The 26,286-nt window shown below is 35.9% G+C and overlaps 1 protein-coding gene across 3 annotated transcripts in view; it reads right to left on the bottom strand.

Moving 5' to 3' along the window:
• Positions 1-26,286, bottom strand: part of XPR1 (xenotropic and polytropic retrovirus receptor 1) — a 255,184-nt gene that overhangs the window by 33,547 nt on the left and 195,351 nt on the right. For 2 of the 3 annotated variants that reach the window (XM_055255271.2, XM_055255273.2), the window contains exons 8-11: positions 26,065-26,255; positions 25,665-25,844; positions 15,903-16,074; positions 14,233-14,427 (exon numbers count right to left, since the gene is read on the bottom strand). In XM_055255271.2, the coding sequence (XP_055111246.1) occupies positions 14,233-14,427; positions 15,903-16,074; positions 25,665-25,844; positions 26,065-26,255 (738 nt within the window). The remainder of the gene's footprint in view (positions 1-14,232; positions 14,428-15,902; positions 16,075-25,664; positions 25,845-26,064; positions 26,256-26,286) is intronic. The other variant, XM_055255272.1, reaches the window with a different exon arrangement.

Genomic DNA, 26,286 nt, shown 5'->3' with positions numbered 1-26,286 from the left:
GTAAAGGTCTGTTAACTAACCATAATGTGGAAAATATATTGCCTCTCCTTTGAACCAGTAGTGACAACTGGCTGGTTTCCTCTTTAATTCATGAGTTAAATAGAAGTTTGGTGTTTTTACATTAAAAAATATCTATTTCTGCTTTTCCCCACTCCTTTTGTTCTATAACCAAATAACAATTCTGGAGCAGATAAACTACGTGTTTCTGCCTTCTCTCCTGGAAAAGACACAATTTCACTTATTTAACTAAATGAAATGCTAACAACTATAACCACTTTAAAAGAAACATAAGGATACTATAATCCTTTTTTTTTTTTTTTAAAAAAAAAGACAAAGGGTCTCAATCTGTTGCCCAGGCAGGAGTACAGTGGTACAATAATAACTCACTGTAACTTTGAACTCCTGGGCTCAAGTGATCCTCCTGCCTCAGCCTCTCAAGTAGCTAGGACTACAGGTGTGTACCACCACACTTGGCTAATTAAAAAAGAATTTTTTTTTTTTTTAAGAGATGAGGTCTCACTATGTTGCCCAAGCTAGTCTCGAACTCCAGGTTTTAAGTGATCCTCCCACCCTGGCATCCCAAAATGCTGAGATTACAGGTGTGAGCTACCATGCCTGGCCAGGATTCTATACATTTTACACAATGTCTCAAGTGCTCATTTTATGAAAGCTTCAGGTAGTACATACATATGGGCAGAAACTTTTTTCTTAATTGAACTGAAAAAAGTGATAAACATAAGCTAAAATTATAGTCATTTAAAAATGGAAATAAGATTGGAGTACATCTTTAAGCAGCTATAATACAGAATATAGTAATTAGAATTGAATATAAAATAAATGCAGATCACAAAGATGTGTTCTGGAAATCTGAGAAATAACAGTTTATGTATTCCATATTATGGTTAGTTAACAAACCTAAAAGGGGAGTGAGAAGAAATATAATAGGAGATAGGCACAGAGAGAAGGAAAGCCAAAATCTCTTCCACGTTTTCTTCATACAGCCTGCCAATATTCTACACCAGTAAAACATGTCAGATCTAAAAAATCTATCTGAAACAATTCTAAATCTCAGAGTAAAACGGTCCAAAACTGTGATGCCTTTTTATATAAACCTTCATTTAATTTTTCTTTAAAGTAAAATAGTTTTAGAAGTAGAGTAAAACATGTATTATCTCAAATGCTACCAAAAAATCAAAGTCAGTACTTCTGAAACACCTATTCAGATATTTACTCTGGGATCCACTTCACCAATTGCAGTATCAATCCACTTTGAGATATAATTAAAAATAAAAAATTTCAATAGTCTCTAATGACTTTCAGCAGAATAAAAGCTGATGGGAGAAACAAAATCTTTTTGTTGGTGGGGAACTCCTGGGTTCCCTTTCTTGATGTGCTTTGTGGGTATGCGCACGCATGTACCTGTATTAAGACTTCCACTGAAGTATAACTAACACTTGACTGTCTCTGCTCTGCTTTCTCATTCCTCTCTAGGAAAATTTGTCCTCTCTATGAAAATTTGTCCTCTCTATGAAAATTTAAGGACACATATGTCCTTAAAACTTCCTTATGAAGTGAGTACCATTATCATCAGGCAACATGCCCAAGATTCATTGATCCAAAGCCCACAATCTTACCCAGTATGCTTTATTGCCTATGTACCATTCATCACTTGACTGCTAAGATCTTACAAATAGTTCAGTAGGAGGAAGTAGTATTCAAATCTACTTTTACTTGTCTCTATATTTGCTCAACACCACATCTGTTTATAACATCTGTTGTTTGCATGCATTTAATGTGTCCTCAGTGAATCACCTTTAGCAGAAGACATGGTAAAAATGCAAATTTTGGATCACCCTAATCCTACTCAATTAGACTGAAGGTAAAACCCAAGATAATGCATTTTAAAGCAAGCATCCAAAGTAATTCAGATACACACCAAAATTTGAGGATCACAACATTATAGCATGCTGCCTTGTAGGAAATAACTTTTTAGAGTAAAAAAAGGAATGAATCTAGAGTCAAAATTCTGGTTTTGCTACTTACTGTCATGTGACCTTGCGCAAGCAAAATGAGAATAACACCTGTTTTCCTTTCTTTCAGCGTTGGTATTAGGTTCAAAATGACATAATGTCTGCCAACATATGACATATTTGCAAATAGCTCTATTAGACTAATAAGAATGTAAAGAGCTAAAGGGGCCTTAGAAAGTCTAGGCCAACAACTTAAAAATTTTTTTTACCTTTAATCGTGATTCTAGCCATTGGTCTAAGACACAGAGTGACATATTATATGCACATGTGTGTATAGTATTTTGCTATACTTAGGAAGTATTCTTATATTCTTTCTTAAAAAATTAACAAATGTCTCCTTGGCACCTACAGAGCTGACCACAGGACTTTTCTCCTTTGGTTTAGTGAAATGGTAAAATTTAATTTTTAAGGATTCCTAACACTGAATTATTTTTTGCATTCCTAAAATATCTTAGTCATGGTATATTATTCTTTTAATATACTGTTCAGTTCTAGCTGCAAACATTGTATTAAGACTTTTTACAATGTTGGTGGGAATGTAAACTAGCATAGCCACTATGGAGAGCAGTATGGAGGTTCCTCAAAAAGCTGCATATAGGAACTATCATATGATCTAGCAATTCCACTACTGGGCATTTCAATCCAAAGAAAAGGAAATCAGTATAACAGAGAGACACCTGCAGTCCCATGTTTACTGCCGCACTATTCACAATAGCCAAGATAAAAAAATCAACATAGGTGTCCAACAACAGATAAATGGATAAAGAAAATGTGGTGTATATACACACAATGGCATACTATTCAGCCATAAAAAGAATGAAATCCTGTAATTCCCAGCAAAACAGATGGAACTGGAGTACATTACATTATGTGAAATAAGCCAGGCACAGAAAGTTAAACACCACATGGTCTCACTCGTATGTAGAAGCTAAAAATGTTAATCTCATAGAAGTACAAAGTCCAACAGAGGTTACAAGAAGCTGGGAAGCATAGGGGAGAGAAGGATAGGGAGAGATTTGTTAAAGGATACAAAATTACATCTAGATAGGAGCAGTAAGTTCTAGTGTTCTATACCACAGTAGGATGACTACAGTTAACAATAATATATAGTTTCAAATAGCTAGAAGGATAGTGAGTGTTACCAACACAAATGATAAATGTTTGAGATGGATATCCTAATCACTTTGATCTGATCACATATACAGAAATATCACTATGTACCCTATATGTATAATTATCTTGTATCAATTTTTTAAGAATTTTTATATGTATATTAATAAGTAACATTAGACTACAGCTTTATTGAGTGTGATATTTTTCAGAATTATGCTAGTTTTGTAAAGAGAAATAAGATGCTTTCCTTTTACATTTCCAAACAGTTTAAATGGCACAAACCATTCCTTGAAGGTTTGAAAGGTTTTACAAAGTTTCACTTGTGAAAACACTGTGGTCTGACACTTTAAAGACAACTTTCCCTATTCCTGCAGTAGTTCTTAGTCCATAATTTAGAGTGTCTGTCTTTTTATTTTGTTAATTTCTAATTTCCTAAAAATAAATTGTCCATTTTATTTAGACATTTACTCATAATTACTTTAAATTCTTCTACATCTATAACTAAAACCCCTTCCCTAATATTTTGCATGTGAGTTTTTTCACGCTTTCATCACTGATGGTGGAGAGGATTATCAATACCAATTAACACCAGTTACAGTGTACTTACACAACTTAATCTTTATAATAAACTTATGAGGTGGGAATTATTATCTCAATTTTACTAATTTTAAATCAAAGAAATCTAGTCACTTTCTCAGGGTAACATAATTAGTAAGTGGCTAAATTAACCTAGTCCTAACTCCAAAGTCCATATTCTAGTTCTCAATGTGAACACGTGCCTTTCACTAAGATGGTGCTTTTAAAATTCTTACTGGCAGAGGAGTCGATCAAATTGAGAAGAGGGAGGTATTTGCTCTTTAGGTAAGAAATACTACTTTCTGCAATAGAAAGTTTAATGACAGATTTAAAAATTAATTTCAAATATCAACTTTTTCAGGTATTGAGAAAGGAAATAGAATGTCTAATATTCATAAGTGAGAAGACTATATAACAGATCTTAGAGTTTCTGCCTAATTTTCTTCAGTGATTCAGTCTTTTCTACACCAGCTATGAAATGTGTTGTGTAGATTTCAATATTCTGCTTTGTTTGGGAGATATTTACTTTGTTTGAGAAGATTCCTGGTAAGGATAAAATAGTTACAAGTAGTACAATTCTACCTTTAAAAGAAGTATGTTCTGAGGTATTATTCAGAAGCAACTAAAAAGTATTTAGAGAGAGGCCTGAGGAGCCCACAGGAGAGGAACAAGTATAAATACAAATGCTACTTATCAATGAGATATTTAGGTAGATGTTTTATTTTCCTTCCTATTAAGTGGCACCATTTTTTTTTTTTTTTTTTTTTTTACTATGTGAAGAAAATACCGTGTGTAGTGTACGAAAAGTTTCTTCACTCTGAATATTTTCATGAAAACCGTATCTTATACCTATCCAAAGTATCAATGAAATTAAGTATTAGCCAGGCACGGTGGCTCACACCTGTAATCCCAACACTTTGGGAGCCCGAGGCAGGCAGGTCACCTGAGGTAAGGTCAGGAGTTTGAGACCAGCATGGCCAACATGGTCAAACCCCGTCTCTACTAATAATACAAAAATTAGCTGGGTGTGGTGGTGGGTGTCTGTAATCCCAGCTACTCAGGAGGCTGAGGCAGGAGAATCGCTTGAACCCGGGAGGCGGAGATTGCAGTGAGCCGAGATCGTGCCACTGCACTCCAGGATGGGTGACGCAACGAGACTCCATCTCAAAAAAAAAAAAAAAAATAAACAAAAACAAAAACAAACAAACAAGAAATTCAACATTAGCCCACTAGTCTTTTGTTCATTACATTCTAAGAAGCATGTTCACAACATTCCTTATTTATTAACAATATAAATTGAGAAAATTGCTAGCCAGCTTTAACAAATTACCCTAACTACCCTAGATATTTCTTTCTTTTTTTTTTTTTTTTGAGACAAAGTCTCACTCTGTAGCCCAGGCTAGAGTGTAGTGGCGTGATCTCAGCTCACTGCAACCTCCGCCTCCCGGGTTCAAGCGATTCTCCTGCCTTGGCCTCCTGAGTAGCTGGAATTACAGGTGCGCGCCACTCCACCTGGCTAATTTTTTATATTTTTTAGTAGAGACAGGGTTTTGCCACGTTGGCCAGGCTGGTCTTGAACTCCCAACCTCAGGTAATCTGCCTGTCTTGGCCTCCCAAAGTGCTAGGATTACAGGTGTGAGCCACCGTGCCCAGCCCCCTTGATATTTCTTAAGACCTAAAAAAGGATACAACACAAAGCAAATTAATCATGTCAAACTATTCTGTCATCACTTGAAACAACATTAATATGTTAGTTTTGTTTCCCTCCAATTCAAGAATGACTTTCGATTTTCTGGCAGAGAAACTATTTTCAAATTTTGGCCGAGTCCACATTGCTCTTAATTAAAGTGTGTCAGCTGGGCGAAGTGGCTCAGGCCTGCAATCCCAGCTTTGGAAGACTGAGTTTGAGACTAGCCTGGGAAACAGTAGTGAGACCCTCTATCTAAAAACAACAATAAAAAATTAGCTGGGCATGGTAGTACAACCCTGTAGTCTCAGCTACTCAGGAGGCTGAGGTGGGAGGATCCCTTGAGCCTAGGAGTTTGGGGCTACAGTGAGATATGACCAAGCTACCCACTGCACTCCAGCCTGGGTGATAGAGCAAGACTATCTGTGAAAACAGACACACACACACAATCATTATTCTTCATCTACTATTTGCAGGTGCACTGTGTGACTTTTAACAAGCCACTGTATAATATTTCACAAACTATGCAGTTACTGTAAGTAAACTATTCTATTGCTGAACATTTGTTAGATTATTTCAGATACATTGATTTTTGCTCAATTCTCTATTTAGGAAAAAGTTGTGGAAATGTAGTTACTAGATCAAAAGGTATGAATGATTTTAAGATTCAACAGAATTCCCAAATTGCTTACAAATTTATACTCTATCAACAGAATGAGTTTTCATCTCTCCGTACCCTTGCCAGTGATAGGCATCATCACTTCTTCGATTAAATATTATCTTAATTTATATTTGTTTTTATTACCAAAGTGGAAAATTTTTCATGTTTATTAGTTACGTTTATTCTACAAAATTAACTGTTTTAAGTCCTTTGCCACTTTAGACAAATCAGTTTAAATTGTTTTCTGTATCATAGTAGATTAGATTACATTTTAAAACTCTTCTCTCCCTTTCAGCCCATCCCTCTTTCCATGGCAGAAGTATACTTTCTTGCCCCATTAATGTAGGGTTTGGTGACTTCCTTTGGCCTAGCAGTTGCAATGGCCTTTGGAGGATAGCAGATATGAAGCAAGCAGAGGCTTAAAATTTGTGTAATAGGTCTTGTTTCTGTCAGTGCCATGTGAAGAGTTTCCCCTGGGTAAGTGCTGCTCTTTCAATTGAGGCGCCAGAATGAAAACACATGAAATAGACCCAAACCCAACCTGCAGTGAAGAGCCAAACCCTGCCAGAATAGCAGCCTGAAGGCTATCCAGCCGAGCCCAGCCTAGTCCAGTCAATTCCCAGCTGACCTACAGATGCATAAGCAAGAATGGATTAAAGCTGTTTTTAAGCTACTGAGTTTTGGGTTGGTTTATTACGCTGTTAATAGCCGATGAGTACATTTACTGTATTATACTATAAAACTCTAAGGGAAAGAGAGTCACATACAATCTACTGTGTTCCTTAGAGTACCATATACTTAGCAGGAACTCAAGGTCTGTAAGTACATTTGCCTGCTCATTTTTTTCTCTTTCTTTTTGCTGTAAATACCTAGATATGATATTTTCTGATGTTTATACGTTTCACCATAGCTTTCTCATGTAAAATTATGTATAATATAAAATATGTAAATTAAAATGAAAATTAAAAATTCAACTTTCAAGCAATTGGTCTTTACATTTCTCTTCAATCAGACAAACTCTTGTATAAAAAATTTTCAACCATTTCTTTTTTTCTTAGATGGAGTCTTGCCCTGTCGCCCAGGCTGGAGTGCAATGGCGTAATCTCAGCTCACTGCAACCTCCGCCTCCCAGGTTCAAATGATTCTCCTGCCTCAGCCTCCCGAGTAGTTGGGATTACAGGTGCCTGCCACCACACTCAGCTAATTTTTGTATTTTTAGGAGAGATGGGGTTTCACCATGTTGGCCAGGCTGGTCTCAAACTCCTGATCTCGTGATCCACCTGCCTCAGCCTCCCAAAGTGCTGGGATTACAGGTGTGAGCTACTATGCCCGGTCAACTATTTCTTTTAAACATCACAGATCCTCTCTCAATTTCTAAGCAATAAAATAGTAGAGACTTTTTAAACTTTAAATTTTTGTCCACGAGTGTTCCAAAAGCAACATAATTTATGTAGAAATGCCAATTACATCTATCAGTTTTAAGAGCAATTAAGAAAACAAAGGTGACTAGAGATAAGACTACCAAAATGGTATAGGGTGTAAGCATGTGTTCTTTTTTTTTTAATTCTTTTCTTTAAGTAACAAAGAAGATGCAAAGGAAATTTAATTTATTCAAAGCTATAATTAATATTTTAAAAGCAATTTAAGATGGGATATAATTATAAAACCATTTAAAATTAACAATGCCAAGTAGATAAAAACCACTCAAGAAATATTTGTTGAATTAAAGTAAAATTAATAATCAGGAAAAAAGTCTCATATTTGGCTTTATGGCATCAGCAGTTCTTAAGCAAATATTGTTAAGATAAATTCTAAAATAATTTGATTATTTTCTGCATTATTAGTTAGGCTAGGAAATTACAGCAGAAATATATCAATTTCGAAAGAGTTAAAAATTTGAGCTACTTTAATAGTAAGCCAAGAATGAGAGCATTTATCCAAATGAGTTTTTAAAAATGTGTGTATATCTTTTTTTTTTGAAGTTAATGAAACAAAAATTTCCCTAGAGAATGAAAAACAATTACTGTTTCTATTATAGTATAAGAAGACTAAAATGTGGAAATTCTGGCATAACAGCCTATTATCCAGGGTAGAAAGAGGGTAATAAACTGGTCATACCCCAGGGAGGAAGCACTTCAGGACTATGCGTGCTCATTCAAACAATGATAGGCACTGAAGGCCCTGAGCTACTACTGAGGGATCCTCATTAGGGAGCACAGCAGCCGTTAGAGAATGTTAAACAAGAAGGGATCTAGAAAGATCTGGGCACTGGAAAACAACCGCACAGACATAAATGAACTCTTAATTGTGCCGAGAATACTCCTTTGTTCCAAGTATTTTATAAAGTCTAGTAGCAAATGCTTTTTAGCGAACACTAACAAAAAGTCTAAAGTAAAATACGAAATCAAAGAGTAACAAAGAACTAACTAAACCACTAAAAATTTACAAATATTTTAGAATGTTAGAAACTGTAAATGAAAAATAGAAAATCTAATGAAATGCTCTCCCTCAACAACCACTTAGAAATAACAACATAATGGCCTTTTCTATTATTGTACCTCCCACAGGCTTTTCTTTGCCAAAGCCAAGAAACCTCAAGGACACACAAAAACCATTTAAAACACGTTCGTGCCTCCTCCAATCCCAATTCCAACAAAATACTTGTAGGAGTTGCCTTCAAATTTAGCCATGTAATGAAATGTGAATTCTTAAAATATGGAGACTGGCTACTAGCTAAATTCCTTTGTTTCTAAAATCAATGATAGAAAAAATATACTGAAATATTTCAAATGTGTCTTCCTTTTTAATATAAGTGAGGGCTAGCTGCAATATTATCATCCTTAATTTCCCTCAAATGGGCTGCCTAAACCTCCAACCTCCTCCCTTACTTTCCAAAAAATGATTCTAGGCACACAGTTAACTCTTACACCTCCATTTTTACAAATCATGCAGCAAAACATGAGACACTCTGAAACAATCTTGAAAATGCCCCTAATATAATGCTGTTGCTATGGTAACTCTTGCAGGCTAGTTCTTTGAAAAGACTCAGATCTCTGAATTGGAACAAGGTTACCTCACCGTCTTTTACTCCTTGCCCCTCTAAAATTTATCCTTTGTAACAGTACACATACATTTCATAGAAAAGTATCTACCCAAGTAATCACACTGAATCTATTCTTTTGGCTTAATGATTATCTCTAAGGCCCATGTTTTCTAGTGCCTTTTCTCTTGGAATATTATCCAAGAAAATAATAGAAATCAAATTCCACTTATTTGATGTTTTTATTTTTCCCATTTCCCATGTTCTTTAACAAATTCTACTTCTGATCAATATTCAATGTCCAATTTTCTGTCAATGGTTCCTCTGAGTTGTCTTTTCAATTTTTTCCCTTGATTATAAGCTTTTTGGTTAAAAATTTTAGTGATATGAATATTTAACATGTAGCAACTATAAGTTTTTTTATTTTACCAATATGATTAAGATATATAACCAATGGTCCATCTAAAAAGTGGTTTTGTTTCTGGTTTTTAAAAAACTTTGACAGTGAGTACTGAATAGTGTTCAGTGAGTAAGTAGCTATGTTACTTGGGCAAAAAGCCAAACACATTTCTAATCGATACTTGCCCTGTGCAAGTCCCCGGCCAAGACAATCATTAAGGGTTTCTCTTTAAAAGACTGTAAAGGAAGACACACATATAGCAGCTCTAGTCAGCAAAGAAAATATTTCATTTTATCATAAATTCCCTTTACGTAGCATGTTAAGAGTCTAAGGGGATTTCATGTGCACTCTATTATTTACTCCTTAAAACACACCTGTGAAACAAACAGAATAGGTACCATTATCTCCACTTTAAAGATGTCGCTTTGTCTGAAAAAAAAAAAAAATCCCTAGGCTGAAGAATATAACTGAGAAATACTACACCTCCATCACTCACAAATTACATGGCCTTGAGCAAGGCACATAACAGGGTAACTAGAAACCTCCTAAACTTAATATAAACAATAGGATATAGCTTAGATGTTACCTCCAGAAGTCTTCCTCTCATCCTGAGGCCTTGAGTTAGAGACCTGTGCTGGGGGTTCTTTCGGTACCCTGCTTAACTCTTTATACTCTATTTTTATGCCTTTTAAAAAAACTGTGGTAAAAACAAATAAAATTTACCATTTTAGCCATGTCTAAAGCACTATACTTAGCAATAGTATTAAGAACCAATTAATGCCTTTTTACTTTGTCTATTCCCCCATTAGATTATAAATTATTAAGGGCAAGAATTGTGTTGTGTTTTGTGGCTATATTTTTAGTGCTTAGCATGGCATGTTACATAAAATATTCTTAGTAAGTACTTGCTGAATGTATGCTTGCTCTGCCTGCCTGTCTACCTATCTACCTGGTCATGCACCTAACTCAGAACTAAAATGAAGGAATGAGGTGCTTACACATGGATATATATACATATATATGTATTTCAAATTTTTCCTCTGTTTTAAGCTTTTTAGTTAAAAATTTTACTGATATGAATATTTAACATGTAGTAACTATAAGGTTTTTTTTTTATTTTAGCAGTATGATTAAGATACATAACCAATGGTCCATCTAAAAAATATTTTTGTTTCTGGTTTTTAAAAAACCTTTACTGTGGGCAAAAAATTTTGTCCAGTTTATATATATATATACACACACACATACACACACACATACACACACATAAATATGTTAACCTGAAGTCAAAATTTTTTCCACTTGTCTGACTGATTTCCCAATTAGGGGATGAAGAGGATCAGAGTATGCCACCCCCAAATATGCCACTTTGGCATAAGGATTATTTTGAGCTGCAGGTAACTAAGAAACCCTCAGATGAAGGGAAATATAGCTGCCCTCCCTCTTTTTGTCTAAAAGCAGGGCATAAATTCCTTTTGTAAATGTAATATCAATTTCCATTTCTAAAGGTGACACTGTCATTCCCATACTAGGAAGAGGAGGGCAACACTTCTTTACCAGAGATGACGCTTATCAATGGAGAAGACACCAACTTTGGTATGCATAACAAACCTTACTAACTAATCCTTTTCTTTCATTAGAATCCCCATATATTTACCTTTTCACAATTTACCATCCAGAAGCCCAACCCCCTACCTTTGTCTAAACTTACTTTTTCACAATTTATCATTCTTTGTAAAAATGGTATACAAGCCCCCTCCAACCCCTAGTCTAAACACTTCTTTTGGGTCTTCTTTTCCATGAAGACCTCTGTGTATATAACAAACCTTTTCTTTTATTAATCTATCTGTTGTCAATTTCATTTGCAGGCCCCAATTACTTAAGAGGGTAGAGAAGTAAGTTTTTCCTCACCTACAGGTATACTGCAGATATTTTCCATAGCCCAGATGAGTGTAATCTGAAGTTCCAGATTTTTTGCAAAAGCACATTTAAAGAATATGATAAAAGTATTTCATCACAAAATATTGCACTGGCAAATGTGTACTGAAATTAACAATATTTTTATTTTCCTAACAATTATTTGCATATGTTGCATTAGACAAAGAGCTTCTAAAATTAATAATCATAGGATGGTCTACTGTCTAGGTTAGAAAGTTAATGACTCCAATGGCTGGTTATCAAATCCTTTTTCATTCAGTTTATATTCAATTATTTGCTTTATTTTCAACTCTTTGCTTTCAACCAAGAAAATCTAATTATTAAAAATATTTATTGATGACAGATCACTATACAATTTTTTGAACAAATAACTCAGAATTGGGTAAATAACCCATAAATAACTGACTGAACTCATAAAACTGTGTGATACTGCAACAACGAAACTCCTTCTATTCTCATCCACATAGCCAAAAGATTTCTGAGTTTACTTATATAAAAACTGAAAAAGGAAATAGTAATAACATAAATTTATCTCATTAAGAAATGTTTATCTGCAACAATTACTTATAAAAATTAAATGTGTAATACATTTATAATGTTGCTTTGATCAACTGTAGGTAATAATCAGGGTAATGGTAATTACAACCCAGAACAGAAAACAAATTAATCTCTTAGTGACAGAAATAATTTAATTTCAATTTACATGTTTATGTAGCAGACAAGTCATTAAAACAAAATATATTACATTAAAATAAAGATACATTATAGTTCAACAGCAAAGAGATGGAAATTTTCTGACTATTGCACAACAGAAATATTTGGCAGTTTTATTTTAAAATGTGAACATTTAAAATACACTGAAACGGTATCTTTTGTAATTATTTAAACTTAAGATGAAAAATTTCAGTTGTAAACTTAAAAATGTCCAAAAGGTAATACGGTTTATAAAATTCTTTCAAGAAGTATGTGAATAAGAAATGTCTTAAGCCCACAATACTATCTAAACTATTACTTTTTTAGTTTAGACGTTTTAGATTTGGACTGTTCACAGATTTGAAGAATTTGGATCTTCAGCTTTTTACTGAATACTGTCAGTATACAGTTGACCCTTGAACAATATGGGTTTGAACTTCATAGGTCCGCTTAACATACAAATTTTCTTCTGCCAACCCCTCCTTTTCCTCCTCCTCCTCAGCCTACTCAATGTGAAGATGACAAAGATGAAGACCTTCATGATGATCCACTTCCACTTAATGAATAGGAAAGATATTTTCTTTTCCTTATGATGTTCTTAATAAGATTTTATTTTCTCTAGCTTACTTGATTATAAGAGTACAATATATAATACATATGACATACCAAATATGTGTTAATAGACCATTTATTTTATCAGTACGGCTTCCAGTCAATGGTAACTACTAGTAGTGTTTTTGGAAGTTAAAAGTTATCTGTGGATTTTCAACTGTGTGCAAGGTTGGTGCCCCTAATCTCCAAGTTGTTCAAGGGTCAACTGCAGTTAAAGGTATATTATGTTCTAAAATATTCAACCGAAAAACAGTACTCATTTTTACCTGGGATGGAAGAAAAGTAAAGGGATCTTTATAACTTAGTAAATGGAGTCATAAACACCATGTATTAAATCAGTTGCCCAATTTATAAATTCTCTAGTAACAACCTCCTGAATTATGATACATGCCTGGACTTAACAACAGCATTCCACAGTATGAGTTAAAATTATTGCAACTTTGGGGATGTGTTTCCTTCACTGACATATTTAAATTATATCATTTAATAAGAATGCCTACATGGTGGTAAAATTATTGGCTACATTTATCAATCCTACTCCAACCACAGAATCTACTGCAAAAAGTGGAATTATATTATAAATATCATCTGCTGCATCAAATCTCAAGGTTTTATTGAAGAAATGTTCTGATCTTTTATGACCGTTAGACACACTTTAGATTAATAGCAATTTTGTAGCACTGGCCAAAGCTCCTAAAATACAGTCTCTCAGTTAAGAAAAAAAAAATCACTGAAAAAAAATTTTGCAAAGTATTTAAAAATAACTAATAATTTCAATTAGTAACATCTCTTTACAACCTACAGATGAGAAAGTGCAGCATCTAAGGTGTTGGTTGATATTGACTTAAAAAGACAAAGATGGAATGTATTTTACTAAAAGGAAGTGAGACTGTTGACTGACAGTTCTTGGAAAAAGGTTAAAAATTCAAAAGGAGTGGCTGCATGTGACTCAGAACTTAAAAGCCTTTTCTCTTCTCAACAGAAAAGCAGTCTCAAGTAATAATAGGTTGCCATGGAGATGAGAAACTAGAGGAATCAGAGAACTCAATTTGCAGTTAAATGGGCTGGAAACAATTCTTACTACTTGGTGAAGGAGAGCGATTAAAAATATACTTGATTGCCACAGGGAATTTTTTTTTCACCAAGCCATTTCCCAACCTCATTAATGAACAAGGAAGTCTAAAAACAAATGGAAACCCAAGATATCCATAGATTGAACCCATTAAACATAATTCAGAATTTTAAACATTATCACAAATTATTATTCTGGGTGACTGTGCTTCTTTTCAATGGCACTTTATCAGTAGATACTGGAATGAGACTAAAACTGCATTCAAGAACAAACTGATATAACTGAAGGAACTGAAATTTCAGTGGAAAAAAAAGAGCATGACAAACGGAAAAGTAGCCAGAGTAAGAAATAGAGTCAGGTAGTAAAAATCCAGGTTTAAAAAAATCTCTTCATAGTCAATCACAGAATACCTTTGTGAGTGCTGTAAAGGGCTGCAAACGTCACCATGAAGAAAGTTGTGGAGTATTTGCCAGCATTAACTAAATGAGGAAAGGCCCTTTTTGTGTCTCGATATCTGCGCAGGCACTGGATGAAGCGAAGCCAAGCAGGAATGCACTGAACAATGGCCCGCACACCGTATGTATATTTGTGGCAAATTCCTGATTCTGTGAAGATTTCAAAAAAGAAAAATTACCATTGAAAAAAATAACTTGTTCACATCATTTAGCCATATAGTGTAGCTAATATCAAGTCTAAAAAAGCAAGAAACCTTCAGAATCACTTTCTTCTTTGCAACTATTATATTCTCAAGTTTTTTTTTTTTTTTTTTGAGACTGAGTCTCGCTCTGTGGTCCAGGCTGGAGTGCAGTGGCACAATCTCAGATCACTGCAACCTCTGCCTCCCGGTTCCAGTGATTCTCTTGTCTCAGCCTTCTGAGTAGCTGGGATTACAGGTACATACCACCACACCCAACTAATTTTGTATTTTTAGTAGACATGGGGTTTCGCCATGTTGCCCAGGCTGGTCTCAAACTTCTGACCTCAAGTTATCTGCCCACCTCAGCCTCTTATACTGCTAGGATTACAGGTGTGAGCCACTGTGCCCAATCTATTCTCAAGCTTTTTAGTGATAGGTAAGGAGAGAAGGTAAAATATGTTGTGGGGGAACTAGTGGGGAAATTTGCTCTTAGATTTATGGATATCTGTCCAAGAATCACTTTCTTTGGAGTGTGATAAAACTGTAAGAAAATTAGAAGATGAATATACTAATAGAAGGAGGAAAAAATGGGTTGGCTCTGTAATTTGAAACATCTGGAAAACCGACAAGTATCACCAGTGATTCTAGACAATTTTGTGAATTCCAAACCACCACAACACAAGACACCCAAGAGCACATGCTCTTGTACACCCACCTCCCCTCTTTTTTTAAACCAAGAACAAATTGTGTGTTTAAATAAGAATGGAGTTGGTAAATCAATTTTTCCTTGAATTCTGAAATTCAGAATTGAGTGTGATCAACCTACAACAGAATTGTGATCCACTGGCAATCAATAAGAATGTGTCAGCATCGGCTTCATCATTAGCTTTCGTTAGTCACATGTTACATATTCTATCTAAATTAGATCTTTGTCATGAAGGCAAAATTCCTTAATAACTTGAACTGCTGGCATAAACTAAGGGGGGATGGGGTGCGGAAACAGCCAGAAGAAAAATAACATCCCAAGTAAGAATTAAAAAGCAATCTGTAGTTACTCTCAAAGCACTTGATCGATTTCTAAATAATCAGTATTTTTGATCACTGGTATCTATGTTACATTATACAGCAATAGTGTGACAACAAATTGTTGGCATGAAAGCATTTGCAATATAACTACCAATGTGCTAGAAAAAAGTTTTCGAATTCTTTAAGTGTAAGTTGTAAATCTCTTGGCAAATGGACAGACGAAATCCTAATGCATAATTTAAAAGCCAAATTATATCAGATAAGGAGACTGCTAACAGAATGCCAAGTACATTAAATTAAGTTTATAATATTATTGGGTAAGTTTTCATCATGACCTTAACTTTCTCATTTATCCTTCCCAATATTTCTTGGTTTACACCAGCGATTTAGTAGTATAGATGCAAATTCATACCCTACCTTCTGAATTATTTGGCAACAGGCCCTTACTTTCATCCCATTTGAGCTCCAAACTGTAGAAGCAGATCATATATTCCAGGTCCATCAGTATCACTGACAGGCTGTTCAGCTGATCCGCCAGCCAGAAATCAGCAAAGCCTACCTTATGGAAGGGGGCTGTAAATACTCGAAACTGAAAGAAAAAAAAAAAATCAGAAAACGTAGAAACAAGAAAAGTCGTATTAAATGTCTCTATTTCATGTCTGACCATTCAGCATGATTAGTTGATAAAATGGAAACCAAAGAACCAATCATAAACGCAGAGACCTGGCAACAGTGACTAGGTTGAGAATTAGCAGTGAAAGGAATAAGATGAATGGATAACTAAGAAAGGAAGTAAAGGAGGAAAAAAAAGCAGGAATAACTATAGTTAGAAAACATAAAGCATGGGTGCTGCTAATTCTTTGCAAAAATCCAAATATTGTTAAGGGATCAGGGAGATGCCACTACCCCGATTTTTCATCTAAAAATATACATGTTTATGTAAACAAATCTTTCCATATTCATAGTGACTTTTCAAGTATTTAAGCCTAAAGATTTTGATCTCACATTTCTACACCTGTTTAAATTGTTGACAATTATTACATACATGTCAGCCATCAACTAAAGTTGTACTTTAAAAATGTATTACAGGGGTGGGTGTGGTGACTCACGCCTGTAATCCCAGCACTTTGGGAGGCCGAGGTGGGTGGATCATGAGGTCAGGAGTTCGAGACCAGCCTGGCCAACGTGGTGAAACCCTGTCTCTATTAAAATACAAAAAATTAGCTGGGCATGGTAGTGGCCACCTGTAGTCCCCAGCTACTTGGGAGGCTGAGACAAGAGAATTGCTTGAACCTGGGAGGCAGAGGCTGCACTGAGGCAAGATCATGCCACTGCACTCCAGCCTGGGGACAGAGTGAGGCTCCGTCTCAAAAAAAAAAAAAAATCATTACAACATGTACATTTCTAAGTCAAACACTTGTGACTTTTGCTTTAATTCCATGAACGTTCCTACCTCCTTGATATTTGTATTCATTCTTTTTTTCTCTAGAGTGGAGGTGTAATTGTATGGTATTTCTGAACTGAAATACAGATAAATGATTCAAAAAGTCACAGTTAAGGAGAATAATGTTTCTTTGATCATAAAGAACTGATTAGTAATTCTTGTCTATATTTTCCAGATAGCATATGACAAATGTTTATAATTCATCTAAAAAAGATGAGAACAGATTAAAGACTGTGTACTGTTTTGGATTTGGAGAGAAATATTTTAATTTTTAAATGCAGTTAAAAATTATAATGTATTCATATTTGTACTTTTTGTTGAAATGCATGACTGAAGAACTGTTTAGCTTTTGTGTTTATTCTTGATGAAAAGCTTTGTCCTCGTTTTTAAGTCTGCACTCAAATCTTAAGAAATAAATTCACCCCTTTACCATTATGTAATGCCCTTCTTTGTCTCTTTTGTTCTTTGTTGGTTTAAAGTCTGTTTTATCAGAGACTAGGATTGCAACCCCTGTTTTTTTTTTTTTTTCTTTTTTTCTTTACATTTGCTTGGTAAATCTTCCTCCAGCCCTTTATTTTGAGCCTATGTGTGTCTTTGCATGTGAGATGGGTATCTTGAAAACAGCACACTGATGGATCTTGACTCTTTATCCAATTTGCCAGTCTGTGTCTTTTAACTGGGGCATTTAGCCTGTTCACATTTAAGGTTAATATTGTTATGTGTGAATTTGATCCTGTCACTGTAACACTAGCTAGTTATTTTGCCCATTAATTGATGCAGTTTCTTCATAATGTCGATGGTCTTTACGTTTTGGTATGTTGTTGCAGTGGCTAGTACCAGTTGTTTCTTTACACGTTTAGTGCTTCCAATAACAGACAGAGAGACAAATCATAAGTGAACTCCCATTCACAATTGCTACAAAGACAATAAAATACCTAGGAATACAACTTATAAGGGATGTGAAGGACCTCTTCAAGGAGAACTACAAACCACTGCTCAAGGAAATAGGAGAGGATACAAACAAATGGGAAAACACTCAAGCTCATGCATAGGAAGAATCAATATTGTCAAAATGGCCATACTGCCCAAAGTAATTCATAGATTCAATGCTATCCCCATCAAACTACCATTGATTTTCTTCACAGAATTGGAAAAAACTACTTTAAAGTTCATATGGAACCAAAAAAGAGCCTGCATAGCCAAGACAATCCTAAGCAAAAAGAACAAAGATGGAGGCATCACGCTACCTGACTTCAAACTATACTACAAGGCTACAGTAACCAAAACAGCATGTATTGGAACAGAACAGAGGCCTCAGAAATAACACCACACCATCTACAACCATCTGATCTTTGATGAACCTGACAAAAACAGGCAATGGGGAAAGGATTCCCTATTTAATAAACGGTGTTGGAAAAACTGGGTAGCCTATGTGGAAAGCTGAAACTGGATCCCTTCCTTACACCTTATACAAAAATTAACTCAAGATGGATTAAAGATTTAAACATAAGACCTAAAACCATAAAAACCCTAGAAGAAAATCTAGATAATACTATTCAGGACACAGGCATGAGCAAAGACTTCATGACTGAAACACCAAAAGCAACGGCAACAAAAGCCAAAATTGACAAATGGGATCTAATTAAACTAAAAAGCTTCTGCACAGCAAAAGAAGCTATCATCAGAGTGAAAAGGCAACCTATAGAATGGGAGAAAATTTTTGCAATCTATCCATCTGACGAAGGGCTAATATCCAGAATCTACAAATAACTTAAATTTACAAGAAAAAAAAACCCATCAAAAAGTGGGTGAAGGATATGAACAGACATTTCTCAAAAGAAGACATTTATGCAGCCAAAAAACATGTGAAAGAATGCTCATCATTACTGGTCATTAGTGAAATGCAAATCAAAACCACAATGAGATACCATCTCACACCAGTTAGAATGGCGATCATTAAAAAGTCAGGAAACAGATGCTGGAGAGGATGTGGAGAAACAGGAATGCTTTTACACTGTTGGTGGGAGTATAAATTAGTTCAACCATTGTGGAAGACAGTGTGGCAATTCTTCAAGGATCTAGAACCAGAAATACCATTTGAACCAGCAATCCCATCACTGGGTATATACCCAGAGGATTATAAATCATGCTACTATAAAGACACATGCACATGTATGTTTACTGCGGCACTAGCAAAGATTTGGAACCAACCCAAATGCCCAACAACGATAGACTGGTTAAAGAAAATGTGGCACATATACACCATGGAATACTATGCAGCCATAAAAAAGGATGAGTTCATGTCCTTTGCAGGGACATGGATGAAGCTGGAAAGCTTCATTCTCAGCAAACTAACACACGAACACAAAACCAAACACTGCATGTTCTCACTCGTAAGTGGGAGTTGAGCAATGAGAACATATGGACATGGGGAGGGAAACATCACACACTGGGGCATGTTGGGGAGTGGGGGGCAGGGGGGGGGATTACATTAGGAGAAATACCTAATGTAGATGATGGGTTGATGGGTGCAGCAAATCACCATGGCACATGTATACCTATGTAGCAAACCTGCATGTTCTGCACATGTACCCCAGAACTTAAAGTATAAAAAAAAAAAAAAAATTCACCCATGTATCAAAAAAAAAAAAAAAAAAAGAAAAGGAAAAAGAAAATAGAAAGCAAAGAGGTGGGAAGAGTTGAATTTGAAAGCACAGAGCAGCAAAAGATAGAAGCACTGAGAGGCTCTAAAGTTAGGAAGTTTTGCTGGAATGGCAAGTGCTATAATTTCTAGACTGTTCTCCATCTTAGCTAACTGAATACAAAACTCTTCTTTGCTTACAGAGGATAGGTAGGAAAGGATGGTACTCCATCTGAGGCATGCCTCATTCTCTAACCAAAGCCACTTTCTTTTCACTAATGACATGGTAATGACTGTTCATCTTGAAATTACACCATAAAAATCAGCCCTCTTCCCACTGTTCTGAACACATGATAAATGTATTAAATGTATTGGGCAGTAACTCATGCAGTGTATTTTCTTCAAGGCTTATGCAGGCATTAACTCAATCTTCATAACAATTCCATGAGCTAGGAACTATTCGTATCCCCATTTTACAGAAGACTGACACAGACTCTTCCTAACATATTCTGTGGAAGCCTGTTTATCACTACAAAGGGAAATCTTGGCATTGCAGAGAAGGGAAGTAGGTACCAATGCAATTACCAGAAATAGGCTCAAATCGTGCAGATGGTCTTGATAAGCATTGTGTGAAGTGAAGATGGGGTGAAGGAAGCCTTAATCCTCATGCTAAAGGACCCCTTTTTATCTTATACAGTAGGAAATGTGACTCCTGAAACAAGAAATTCTGAGTAAGTAGAAGTTTTGAGAAAATGAATCTAATCCCTAGCTCTGGCGATCTGGTTATATTCATTTCATAGACATACTCTACTTGGGAGTCTGTAACTCTCTTCTCAGACTTGGCTGGATCTTTCTACTCTTTCTCTAAATATTTATCGTTATTGTTTCAGGGAGCTAAATGGTCATATAATGACTCAATCCTGGATGTCTACTACCTATGATGGGTACTTTCTTGGAGCTTTGGAAGCTAGACCAGGTGTCTGTGGGATATCATACAGGCTTCGAGACATTATTTTCTGGTGCTGATATACTTTCATTCCATGGCTCAGTCTCTTAACCACTCTCATACTCTTTCCATGAGTCCAACAAACCAGAGAGACAATCTATACCATTTGCAACCATAAGCTCCCGATAAAGAAAAACTTTTTGTGAGGAAGAGGGGGAGTGTAGGATGGTAGTCATCTATGCACGAAGAAGTTCTGGCACCAGTTTTTGTAATATTTTAAGAAACTCTAGGGTGCAGAATGGACTTAAAGGATTCAAAGTGACAGAAATGTAGAATAATTTAGGATATAACACCAAAGGATCAGGAAGTCTAAATCCATCTCTAATCATGAACTATTATGAAACTGGTAGCCTAGGACAAATTTCTTTAAAACTGACATGAGACAGACTATCATTACTCTCACACTCTGCCAACCCCATCCTCAAAATCTGGCTAATTCAGAAAATCTCCATAAGAGCAGAAGAGGGAGGTAATGCATTAAATAAGGAAAAAAGGGATGGTGGGATGGGACTGAAAAAGGATAGGAGTGACATGAAAATTAAAAAAAAAAAAAAAAAAACTGAGAAAAAGGGAAAATTTACAAGAAGAGAAAATGAAAAAAGGAAGAAGGGAGTAGTAAATGTTAATATAACCAATGAAGGAAAGAATATAATTACAGTCATTCATGTATTTAACAAAGACTTATCAAGTATTTATTATATGTCAGGCACTGCAGCTTACAGGCCTTAATGATCCACAGTCTAGCTGGGCAAATAAATACATAAAGGTATAATTATAGCACCATATTATAGAGATACACACAAAATACCCTGGAAATACAGAGAAAAGAAGAAGTCACTCTGTCAGAGGCAGGGTGAGAGGGAGAACATAAACAGATCATACTCAACTCACTGACATTTACACACAGTCAAATTCATTCTAGATTTATCTGATTTCGCCTTCTAAGAGAGAATTCTGCAACTCGTTCCTCCTTCTCTTCTTAATCTGGATAAGGCCTTTCAACTTGTCCACTTCTACCCTGTGATTTTGATTAAAGTGACAATTCCTAGAGTAACAGTATTACGAAAGCCAGAGACAATTCTGGATAGCTGATATTTTACCACCTACACAAAAAAGCCACTAAGTTATTACAAAGAACATGTTAACATCCTCTTTTAAGTTAATACTGAAAAATAGCTAAGAAGATGAAGTTTTAATTTCTACTTTTCATGGAGTGCAGTGGTACAATTTCTGCTCATTGCAACCTCAACCTGCTGGACTCAAGCGATCCTCCTCCCTCAGCCTCCCAAGTAACTGGGGCTACAGATGCGTGCCACCATGCCCCCACTAATTTTTCATTTTTTGTAGAGAAAGGGTTTTGCCATGTTGCCCAGGCTGGTCTCGAACCAGCTGGGCTTACGCGATCCTCCCACCTCCACCTCCCAAAGTGCTAGGATTACAGGCATGAGCTACTGTGCCTGGCCTCAAATTTGATTTTTATATTCTACTAGTTTGATCCACTAGGTCAAAGTTAAACATCTAACATAAGTGACTAATAGGGCTAAGTGTTAAATGTTAGTGTTTAAGAGTACAGATTATAAAGCCTAACTGCCTGGGTTCATAACTCATCTTCATCACTTACCAGCTATGTGACCTTGGGCAAGTTAATTAACTTCTCTGAATGTAGGTTTCTTCATTTATAAAACAAGGATTAATAGCAGCTCCAACTTGTGGGTTATTTTTAAAATTAAAATACATAAAGTAGTTACTAAATGAGAACACCTCTCTATTCTTCTAATAGAAAAGTGTAAAATTTTTACTATAGAACTAAAGAAACTTGGTAAAAACTGATGTCTAAATTATATAACAAAGGACTATAATTTAAAATTTTTAATTAGCTTACTTTTTATATAGTGAGTTAAAATTTATATTTTTGTTTAGAAAATCTGAGGCACTGTTTATGCTACCTAATTAGATTTCTGATTGAGGTACATATAGATTTAAGGAGCGAAAGTATAACCTAATGGATGTAACTAATCTGTACTAATTTGGCATACAATATTCATATCAAAATAAATCAATTTCTTATAAATTTTTTTAGCTTTGTTTTTGGGAGCATAGCATATATCAATTCCATAGATTCCAATATAAATATGGATATAAATGGCACCCAGTGCCTACCACTATGGCTAAACGACATATGTGCTTTTTTCACTAAAAATTAAAGAAAAGGCTGGGTGCGGTGGCTCACACTTGTAATCCCAGCACTTTGGGAGGCAAGGCAGGCAGATGACTTGAGCCCAGGAATTCCAGACCAGTCTGGGCAACATGGCAAAACCCCATCTCTACTAAAAATACAAAAAATTGGCCAGGTACGTTGGCACACACCTGTGGTCCTAACTACTGGAGAGGTTGAGGTAGGAGGATCACTTGAACCTGGGAGGTGGAGGTTTCAGTAAGCTGAGATCACGCCACTGCACTTCAGCCTGGGCAACAGAGCCAGACCCTGTCTCAAAAAAAAAAAATTAAAGAAAATAAGAAAGAAATGTACTTTTACTTTAGGATGAAGCTTTTAAAAAGCGGTATCAGAAAAACATAACTAGAGTGGACACATTCTTGTTAATTCACTAGGAATCAATCTAAGGGTAAGTTTTCCCAGTGAGATTTAAATTAAAATAAGTCGGCAGGTCAATTAATACTAAAATTATCTATAAATGGTAACATTGTTCTGTTTATAACAGTTACTACAAAAACAACAAACCACAAATATAGAAGGAAATACTTCCTTCTATATTTCACCGTATCTGATAGTGCATTTTATTATTCTATTACTGCCTATACCATTGTCAACCTATTCCATCAACAAGTCCTCATTTATTAACAAAAACATAGCAGATACACAAATAAATGTCTACTCAATGGGCAATCATTCTACTAATAAGAGTAACTGGTCATGCATGAATCACAGCTTGCTATTTAAACAAAGGATACACTGGGGAAGTGTTCACTTAGCACACAATGTACACAACTATATTATCCTGTTACTGTAATTATGTAATCATAGTAAAACTTGAGTTTTCTGAATCTTCCAAAGTCTCATTTAAAAATAATTTTATGGCCAGGCACAGTGGCTCATGCCTGTAAACCCAGCACTTTGGGAGGCCAAGGTGGGAGGAACACTTGAAGCCAGCAGGTTTGAGACAAGCCTGGGCAACAAAGAAGACCCTATCTTTTTTTTTTTTTGAGAAGGAATCTCGCTCTGTCGCCCAGGCTGGAGTACAGCAGCACCATCTTGGCTCACTGCAACTTCTGCTTCCTGGGTTCAAGCGATTCTCCTGCCTCAGCCTCCTGAGTAGCTGGGATTACAGGCACGTGCCACCTCACTTGGCTAATTTTTATATTTTTAGTAGAGACGGGGTTTCGCCATGTTAGCCAGGCTGGTCTTGAACTCCGGACTTCAGGTGATCCACCCACCTCGGCCTCCCAAAGTGCTAGGACAACAGGCGTGAGCCACTGCACCTGGTTCTACAGTTTTTCTTAATAGAAAGCCATATTTTATGTCTTCAGATTAAAAAAAAATTGTTATGTTTGGCTAAGAACAAAAAAACCTTTGCTAACATAAGGGACATACAAAAGAAAAACAATAGGAACTACAGTTTTCAAGGAAGTATATTTATAAAGTGAAAAAGAGGTGAGAAAATAGAGTAATTCTGAAAATTTTTATAGAGATTGGTCAATTTAATCACTAATCTTTATTGTTAGCTGTAATTCATAATCTAAGAAATAATCATACGAAAGTTTTCTCAATTGATTTACTTTCTTTGTTTCTTTCCTTCTTTTTTTCTTTAGAGACAGGGTCTCAGTCTGTTGCTCAGGCTGGGAGTGTAGTGGCACTAACACGGTTCACTGCAGCTTTGACGTTCCTGGCTCAAGCAATCCTCTCACCTGAGCATCACGAGTAGCTGGGACTACAGGCATGCACCATCACACCCAGCTAATTTTTAAATTTTTGTAGACAGGCTTTACACCATGTTGCCCAGGCTGGTCTGAAACTCCTGGGCTCAAGAGATCCACTCACCTCAGCCTCCCGAATACTGGGATTACAGGCATGAGCGACTGCACTTGGCCTCAAATGATTTTCAAAAAGAGCTGGCTCAATTTACAAGTAAACAGAAGTCCCCTTCCAGAGTTATCTTTACAGGAGAAAGCTTTACAGTTTTGCAGAAAATTTTATTTCACTGCTGAGGCTAAATGATTTTGAGATCATTAAGAGACAGGTAAAGTGGAAGAAAAAAAAGAACTTATTATAAACAAGAATCAAAGTCAATTTTTCTTTTTCTTTTTTTTGAGATGGAGTTTTGCTCTTGTTGCCCAGGCTGGAATGCAGTGGCACAATCGCGGCTCACTGCAACTTCCACCTCTGGGGTTCTAGCGATTCTCCTGCCTCAGCCTCCCAAGTAGCTAGGATTACAGGCATGTGCCACCACCCCCAGCTAATTTTGAGTTTTCAGTAGAGACGGGGTTTCACCATGTTGGTCAGGCTGGTCTCAAACTCCTGACCTCAGATGATCCACCCGCCTTGGCTTCCTAAAGTGCTAGGATTATAGGCGTGAGCCACTGTGCCCAGCCCAAAGTCAATTTTTCAAATTAAACTTGATAATCTGGTAAGATATTCCTACTGCTTTTAGAGAACAAATCTTTCCTAAAATGTTCGGTTGATATTCACATTAACTTAATAGGAAAATAATTCTTTTACCACATTTTTTTGGGGGAAGGAAACTTACAAAGTTCTATATCTTATCACAGCTAGTTAAACGAAGTAAAAAATGTTTATAATTTACAAAATCATCTCAATATTTGGCCACCTGATACTCGATCTCAGGAGGAAAATATACATGAGTGCTTTTTCCCAGGGCCTCCAAGTTGCATAACTTCAGGGCTATCAGTTACACTATATTCTTTGCCCTGGAGCAGGGGCACCACTCACATAAACTATAATGTGAACCATGGCCTCTGCAGTTGTACAACCTAGCAGCCTTGGTTTTATCTTAGAGGAAGTCAATAATCAATACACCACTCTAAAAGTGGTACACAAGTTTCTGGACTTACCAGCAGTTTAAGCAGCCAAAATCGGGATTTATAGTAGAAAGTTTTGGTGGGGTTGATAAGGAAGAAAACCATAAATCCATAAAGGGCAAGTGGATACACATATGTGGGGATGACACTAACTGGAGCAAAGAAGCATGCCAGAAGGCTCAGGCACCACAATATCCCAAGGAATCCAGCAATCTAGTAAAGGATGGGGAAGACAGAAAGATAGAGAAAATTGTTATTTTTACTTTTACCATTACTTAAAATATCTTTAATAAAACAAAAGTAAGAAACATGATTAGTTATTAAGCTAATAATCCTCTTCAAGTAGAAGATGGATTTAAGTACCCACTAAACCAGATAGCTATATAGCTAATGCAAACTACATTCATGAGGTGTTATGCCTTGCTTTGATTACCTCAAAGAGATGTTGATGAGACAAATTGCTTCTCGGATTAAGTTCAAAGATGAGTACATGGTTTACTCCAGCCTGTCTCCAACCATACGTGTTGATGCCCAGTAGAAAAAGGAATTCAATCAGAAGAAAGCCACCCCGATAGATTCTTATCAAGGGCCATATACTTCTATCTGTTTCAAGTTTAAATACAGCTGAAAGAATATTAATATATTGGTTAGTTAT

Source organism: Symphalangus syndactylus, chromosome 12 (assembly GCF_028878055.3).
Source record: "Symphalangus syndactylus isolate Jambi chromosome 12, NHGRI_mSymSyn1-v2.1_pri, whole genome shotgun sequence".
In the NCBI taxonomy this organism is placed as follows: Eukaryota; Metazoa; Chordata; class Mammalia; order Primates; family Hylobatidae; genus Symphalangus; species Symphalangus syndactylus.
Note: the sequence above shows the minus strand (reverse complement) of the source record. Positions and strands in the feature narration are given on the sequence as shown.